An 8,719-nucleotide genomic window follows, 5' to 3' on the forward strand; every position below is an offset into this window, starting at 1 on the left:
TGACATGATGAGAGGAGGAGAGCCGGAGTCTAATAGAGGCTGATGGCTCCTGACTCCCCCACTGGGCACATACTGTCCCCCCATTACTGTCTACTGACAGAGGAGGGGGGAGAAGAAGAGATTGTTGTAGTGACTGAACAAGGAGAATCTGGGACTCTTCTCTGGATTTAGTGTTTATTACTCACCTGTGCTGATCTCTGGAGGGATCTTCTCCTCCTTACATGACTCATCACCCATCACAGATGGCTCTTCTCCATCTTCTATTTTAACAATAGTCAGGCCTTCATTCTGGATAAGATAAATTATGTTCTTTGCAACATTTGTATTATAATTAAGGTAAAAAAATAATGTAAGCTCTTATTAGGACCCTCAGTCCTATCTACCTGATCCTCCTGAGGGATCTCCTGATCTTCCTGTGTGGAGTCCCGGGAATACAGAGGACGGGGACATCTCTCTGGGGGATTTCTGTTACTGGATCCATCTGTAGGAAACACACACACTGACTGAATACATTGTTTCTATGTCTTTATATCAGAGGATGTGTGTATCTAGGGGGATCCTCAATACTCTACTCTCCTTTACAAGAAATGAAAGTCTCCTCTTACCCGGAGATGTGAGGGGCGGCCGCTTCTTCATCATGACGTCCTTGTACAGATCCTCGCGTTCTAAATGATTCACTTCTTCTGTGTCAAATGAGAAAGTGCCGTCCTGACACCTTATAGGAACCTGACACACACAATGATACAGTCACCATCCAGACACATCCCTTGTCTGTTACTGGATAATGTCCCAGAATTCCCGGCACCGCTCACCTCTCCCGTCAGCAGCTCAATGATCTTCTGGGTGACACCTAGGATCTTCTTGTGATTGCTTGGGGGAGTCAGAGGCTCCATCATGGGGCTTTGTTTTCGACTCCAACTTTGTGACACGGGAGTCACATGCTCATTAGATGGCTTCTTCACTATAATACAATCCTGTATTTTAAGAGGGAAATAAATGTCACCGCATAGATAACTCACCTTTCCCCATAAATCAATGCAGTGTTTAATATCTATGACGAATATCTATGATCTATTCCCTGACGACGTCAATGTGTGACGAAACGCGTAGGAGGAGCTTGCAGCACGTCACACCGCGGGACGGGGGATGCAGCGGCCATTTTCTTGGTTGGTTACTGAGTTTAAACCAAGTGCATGGACTTTACCAGAGATGCTCTCTATATATCGGCTAAATGTAAGTAGCCATCCATTTGCCTAATCTTAATAAATACATGTGTGACAATATTACACTATGTGGAGTGTTCTTTTCACATGGCCTGTTAATCCATGAGAGGATCGTTGGACCCATGGGAGAGAGGATAGCTGGGAGGTCTGATATGCAGGTGGCACTGATATGCAGCACTTATGAGCACTGATAGGTGGCACTGATGGGCACTGATAAGTGGCTCCAATGGGCACTGATAGGCAGCACGGATAGGCGGCACTGATGGGAACTGATGAGCAGGCACTGAAAGGCAGCACTGATTGGTATCACTGATGGGCACTGTCGGGGCTGCACTGATAATCAGGGCACTGCTTATAGGTACAGATCTCCCCTGTGAGAAAATACCGCTGATTGGCTCTCCTCTCCTCACACTCTGTCCGTGTGAGAGAGGAGAGCGGATAACCGGCATTTCCTTGTTTACACAGGATCAACTGTGATTGGACACAGCTGATCATCAGCTCTTTATCGAGACCGGGGATGTGCCGTATCCCAGTGACACATTGCGCCACCGATTGCCTCGCTGCGTGCATGCAAGTGCGGCGAGAGTGGGACGACGCCATAACCAGAGAGCACCCTGCCCGCCATCATTTGTCTATACAGCAGGCAGGAGGTGGTTAAATTGTGATAAGAGTGATGTCATTTGCCACTTCTAGAATCCTCCTCTCCTCTATGGTCAGCTCTGTGTTTTATTAATAGAGATAAGAGTGATGTAATGTGACCTCCCAGAATCCTCCTCACCTCTCCGGTCAGGTCTGTGTTTTATTAATAGAGATAAGAGTGATGTCATGTGACCTCCCAGAATCCTCCTCACCTCTCCGGTCAGGTCTGTGTTTATTAATAGAGATAAGAGTGATGTCATGTGACCTCCCAGAATCCTCCTCACCTCTCCGGTCAGCTCTGTGTTTTATTAATAGAGATAAGAGAGATGTCATGTGACCTCCCAGAATCCTCCTCACCTCTCCGGTCAGCAGGTAGATGATCTCCAGGGTGAGGTTTAATATCTTCTCAGTCATGTGACTCTTCTCCTTTTCCATCTAATCTGCTTCCTTTTACTAATTTTGCATTCACTTTCGCTGTAACAGAACAAAACAATGTGAAATTAAAGAAACTAAAAATAGACATATAATATATACTGTGCAAATATATACATACAATGTTGTCTTTATTATAAACCGAATGAGAGGAGAACCAAGGAGACAGAAAGCGAAAAAGAAAATGTGAAAGACAATCATATAATGCAGGATAGCATGAAATCAGTGACAGTTGGGAGCTATGCTATATAGATCAGACACAAAATGAGGGATAAATCAGGAGGGACAGAGGGACTTTGTTTCAAACAAGGGACAATACCTCAAAATCAGTGACAGTTGGGAGCTTTGCTATATAGATCAGACACAAAATGAGGGATAAATCAGGAGGAAAGAGGGACAGAGGGACTTTGCTCCAAATCAGGGAAAGTCCCTCGAAAATCATTGACAGTTGGAAGCTATGCTATACAGATCAGACCAAAATAAGGGATAAATCAGGAGGAAAGAGGGACTTTGTTCCAAGTCAGGGACAGTCCCTCAAAATCAGTGACAGTTGGAAGCTATGCTATATAGATCAGACCAAAATGAGGGATAAATCAGGAGGAAAGAGGGACTTTGTTCCAAGTCATGGACAGTCCCTCGAAATCAGTGATAGTTAGGAGCTTTGCTATATAGATCAGATCAAAATGAGGGATAAATCAGGAGGGACTTTGTTCCAAGTCATGAACAGTCCCTCGAAATCAGTGACAGTTGGGAGCTTTGCTATATGGATCAGACCAAAATGAGGGATAAATCAGGAGGAAAGAGGGACGTGGGGGACTTTGTTCCAAATCAGGGACAGTCCCTCGAAATCAGTGACAGTTGGGAGCTTTGCTATTGTCAGGGTTATTTGGGGAGGTTACATTTATAAGAAGAAATGAAATGTCATATTTTATTTTACATAGAAATGAAGCAGTGGCGTCTATTTTGTTAAAGGCCACTAAAAGTTCAAACCTCCTTTTCGGCTAAATGTGTCTTTTCAGGAGATGTAAGTTTCAACAGACATGCTGTGTTGACCTAGGATAATAAATAAATAGTCTGTTGACTTTCTTTAGATAAAGACTAGCTGACACTATTCCAAGGTAATCTTATCTCTGTTTGGAATCATAAACCTTAGTCAGTATTTTAAACAAGTCAGTATGTTCTATGCTTAGATCCATTTAAAAATAAAAATTACAGATACGTTATATCTTATATGTAACATAATATTAACAATGAAATATATACCTAAATAATAAATATGTAGAAAATTGTTATATATTACAATTGTTTCATATTTTGCTAAATTCTCACTTTACTGATTTTGATGACTCATGACTACATGTCAACAAAGAAAGACTTCATGTTAATCCTTATAAGTGGTAAAGAATCGTAAAACTTTTCTGGCCTTGCCAGGTGTTTAATTTAGAAGGTCTGGATTGTAAGCTGTGGGTCAATATACGGTTCGAAGTTTATTTGTAGGCAAATATTGCTACAAACTGAACCTAAGAGCAATGCAATATTGCCATCTTTGCTGACTACTACAGTAATTGAAGTCTTGGGTTAAAAAAGTAAAATCCAATATATTTTAAATAAGATATATTAAATATTAGAATGGTGTTACCAAGATTAATTCCTTATTTAGATACATGATGGATATTAAATGGATATGAAGTGGACATGTCATAGATGAGAGCATGGTTACATTTTATGTTGTTTTATAATAGTCTTAAATGGAGAAATCTTTATTTAATTTTAATATACTGGTTGACCAAGAGGTGTCACCCTATGACTTTACCAGTTAATGAATAAGATGTTCCAACCAATGGGGATCATGTTACTCCCTCTGGGTTTAACTTATGGTAATTGTTCTATACCATATAAAAGCCCAGATGAGAGAGACACATGACACATGACACTGCCCAGCATACATTACACATACAACATACACACTACTACAGCTATGCAAAGACTCATCTACACAGACTACATTTCAATCCATCATGTATCTGAACCTTTGAGGGACGCCAAACGAAGCTCCTCCCTAATTGGCCACCATCTTGGAAAAGCAGCCATCTTAAGGAACCTGGTAACTACTATTCTAAGCTAGTGGCCATTTTAAATATGGTAATTATGCCTTGCTGTTTATTTGATTATTATTCAATATTGTTTATGTACTTCCTTAAATGTTTTACATTGCATATTCAAGGGTAACGAAAGTACAATCCCAGCCGTATAAACCATATGTAGATTTTTCTCTAAAGAGATGATTTTTGTTTTTATAACATTTTTATTAATATCAGATTAAGCGCATACTGGCGTATTAGTCTCACGTTTTGCATAGACTATTCTCGCTTCATCTGCAGTGAAGTGACTATCAAGGCTGTGCATTGCGCAGACAATTGTGGTCTGATTGTATAGAACATTTAAATATGGTTTCTACTACATCTGGGGAAAATTTAATCTTGCTTTCGTTTCACTTTAACTTTGTTTCAGTTTCACTTTCACTATTAAGCTACACATCACATTGCATTTAATTGTTTGAAGTTTGTATTTTTGTGAAGTTATATCTTTTTGTGTCATCTCAAGTTTGATCATTTATCGTGATTACATGTCTCGTGAATAAAACTTTTATATATTCCATACTGTAGACTGTTTTCACTAAGATTGGTATATGCTTTTAAAAAGAAATTAATCAATAAAAAGAACTCGCTACATATTGATTTATGGAATAAGTTGAGATTCTCCTTTCGCACAGATCTTTGCTTATTATTAACCATAAATAGATACGGTTATATTCAGAGCAGTATAAACATTCTGAAATAATGGAGGCACAGCGAGATATTATTAATATTTATTATTAATTCTGACACTATATAGATCAGACCAAAATAAGGGATAAATCAGGAGGGACAGAGGGACTTTGTTCCAAGTCATGGACAGCCCCCCCGAAATCAGTGACAGTTGGGAGCTATGCTATATATTTTAGACCAAAATGAGGGATAAATCAGGAGGGACTTTGTTCCAAGTCAGGGACAGTCCCTTGAAATCAGTGACAGTTGGGAGCTTTGCTATATAGATCAGACCAAAATGAGGGATAAATCAGAAGGAAAGAGGGACTTTGTTCCAAATCAGGGACAGTCCCTCAAAATCAGTGACAGTTGGAAGCCATGGGACTGATTACGCTGAGAGAGGCGGAACTAGTGGTTGGAGTATTTTTTTTATATATTTTTCTTTATTTTATATATATATATATATATATATATATATATATATATATATATATATAATATTTTTTTTTTCCTTCTGGGTTCCACCCTCTGTTTTGTTTCCACTTTTTTTACCTACAGGACCACCTGTGTGCTTAATGCAGGCCATGTGACCTGACTGAAGTCAGGTGACCACCCCTCCCCTCAGTTGATACAGACTGGACCTCCTTTATCTCTTCATAATAAGAAGACATGATTACCTCCACCTCAATGGCCACACACTCTCCAGCAGGAAGCTTCTTTCAGCTACAAAAACTCCTCTCTCTGCGTCTTCCGGGCTACAACAAAATGGCCGCCCCCTCTCCTGTACTGAGGACATTTTCTCATTTACCAAGGCTCTTCCAGCGCTGGAGTGGGATTAGTAACGCTGCTGCTACGCCCACTTGCTGGCTGGATTTCAAATACACCAACCTAAGGGTGCTGTTTATGTCACTGTTGTGCCAGGGCCACCACTAGAGGGCGGCGAGTTTCCTCCTTTGAGAGATAAGGAAGTGTCCTCGCTGCAAGAGGCGCGGCGGCCATTTTGTCGTAGAGCACCCACTTCCTGCCTTTATTGCACTTTGATAAAAATAAAAAATAGCCAGTTTCGCATGAAGTACATATTCAGTGATCTCTCAGTATTTAATAAATGTAAAATGAAAACTATTTAGGCTGATATCTGGGAAATAGTGAAAGATAAGGAAGTGTCCCTGGTGCAAGAGGTGCAGCGGCCATTTTGTCGTAGAGCACCCACTTCCTGCCTTTATTGCACTTTTCCAGTTAATTTGACTAAAGAAATAGCAACTTTCGCATGAAATATACATGCAGTTATCTCTCAGTATTAAGTAAATGTAAAATGAAAATGATTTAGGCTGATATCTGGGAAATAGAGAGGAGGAAGGGGGTAAGTTGTGCCGCCATTTTGTTGTAGCCCTGAGGAGGAGGAAGGGAGGAGCTCCAGGCTTGGAGAGTGTGTTTCCCAGTGAGGAGGAGGTAATAATGTCTGCTTATTATGGGATGAAGAAGAGAGAGGGGGGTGCCAGCACTCTGTGTGGGCTGTGTTGGGGGGGGGGGTGGTCATGTAGGGTTGCCAACTCATCCCTTTAAACCAGGACATATTAATTACACAGCTTCTGGGGCTGATTAAGGTGCTAATTAAACTCACTTAGTGCCTTATGAGCATTATATCAGCCTCATAATTAATATGTGTCCTGGATTAAAGGGATGAGGTGACAACCCTCTGGTCACGTGACCCTGGGAGTCAGATATAGTTTCCTGTATGGGGTTGTCAGACCGGCCAAAAAGTAAATAAGTGGATGAGTTATGTGAAAATATATGTCTCGTGGAGACACTGACGTGTTTCAGAGGTATGAAACGCGTCAGTGCCTCTGTCATCTCTCTTCCACCTAAATAATAATGCGTTCTTTGGAAGTTTATCTACTTTCTGCTGGTTTTTAGTTGGTTGAGGATTGGGCTGCGCCGCGGCTAGGGTTACCACATCCTCCTTTTGAACCAGGATATATTAATTACACCGGTTCTGTGGCTGATTAAGGTGCTAATTAACCACTTGCCGACTGCCTAACGCCAATCTACGTTGGCAGTCAGCCCCTCACAGGCAAAGTGACGTAGGTCTACGTCGCTAGCCTGTGAGGGTTTAGGGAGGGAGCGAGCGCGCGCTCCCGCGCGGTCACGCACCCCCCTGCGCGTGTGACCGGCGGACCCGATGTCTGCCGGTCACTCGGCGATCGTCGGGGGAGAGGGAGAAAGGCAGGCGGCTTGTGTAAACAAGCTGCCTGTCATTCTCCCCTGTGTATGAAGGATGATCATACGGTTCTACTATGTAGAACCGTTGATCACTGTTCATACATATGAAGCCACAGCCAATCACAGTTAGAATCACACCCCTAGGGACACACATAGCCCCTCCCTTTCAAAAAAAGTTAACCCCTTCATTGCCAGTGTATTTTTACAGTAACAGTGCATATGTATAGCACTGATTACTGTAGAAATGTCACTGGTAACCCCAAAAGTGTCAAAAATGTCAGTCAAGGGACCGATCTGTCCGCCGCAATGTCGCAGTACCGCAAAAAAAAAATCACAGATCACCGCCATTACGCGTTAAAAAAAAACCAACAAAAATGACAAAAATCTTTCCCGTAGTTAGTAGACGCGATAACTTTTGCGCAAACCAATCAAAATACGCTTTTTGCGATTTTTTTTACCAAACATAGGTAGCATAAAACAAGTTGGCCGAAAATGTTAAAAAATTTTGATTTTTACATTTTTTTTGGGGGGAATTTCATATAAAAAAATGTGAAAAATATTGTTATTTTTGCAAAATTTACGGTCTTTTTTTGTTTATAGCGCATGATCAAAAAATCGCACAGGTGATCAAATACCACCAAAAGAAAGCTCTGTTTGTGGGGAAAACAGGACGCCAAATTCGTTTAGGTACGGCGTCGCATGACCGCGCAATTGTCCGTTAAAGTCACGCAGTGCCGAATCGCAAAATACCCCCTGGTCAGGAAGGGGTAAAATCTTCCGGGGCTTAAGTGGTTAAACTCACTTAGTGCCTTATGAGCATTATATCAGCCTCATAATTAATATGTGTCCTTTATTAAAGGGATGAGGTGGCAACCCTCTGGTCACGTGACCCTGGGAGTCAGTTAAAGTTTCCTGTATGAGGAACACCGGTGGGGTTGTCAGACCAGCCAAAAAGTAAATAAGTGGATGAGTTTTTTGAAAAATACGTCCCATGGAGCGTGTGACGCGTTTCAGAGGTATGAAACGCGTCAGTGCCTCTGTCATCTCTCTTCCACCTAAATAATAATGCGTTCTTTGGAAGTTTATCTACTTTCTGCTGGTTTTTAGTTGGTTGAGGATCGGGCTGCGCCGCGGCTAAGGGTTGCCACATCCTCCTTTGAACCAGGACACAGATTAATTACACCGGTTCTGGGGTTGATTAAGGTGGTAATTAAACTCACTTTGTGCCTTATGAGCATTATATCAGCCTCAGAACCTGTATGAAACGCGCCAGTGCCTCTGTCATTTCTCTCCCACCTTAATAATAATGCATTCTTTGGAAGTTTATGTACTTTTTTGCTGGTTTTTAGTTGGTTGAGGATTGGGCTGCGCCGCGGCTAGGGTTGCCACATCCTCCTT

At 41.6% G+C, this 8,719-nt stretch overlaps 1 protein-coding gene across 1 annotated transcript in view; it reads right to left on the reverse strand.

Moving 5' to 3' along the window:
* Positions 1 to 8,719, reverse strand: part of LOC309564372 (uncharacterized protein) — a 107,620-nt gene that overhangs the window by 2,964 nt on the left and 95,937 nt on the right. Inside the window, exon 12 of the mRNA XM_082268999.1 lies at positions 186 to 288. Coding sequence (XP_082125125.1) covers positions 186 to 288 — 103 coding nt within the window. The remainder of the gene's footprint in view (positions 1 to 185; positions 289 to 8,719) is intronic.

This window comes from Pelophylax lessonae (assembly GCF_965119305.1).
Source record: "Pelophylax lessonae genome assembly, chromosome: 9".
Classification (NCBI taxonomy): domain Eukaryota; kingdom Metazoa; phylum Chordata; class Amphibia; order Anura; family Ranidae; genus Pelophylax; species Pelophylax lessonae.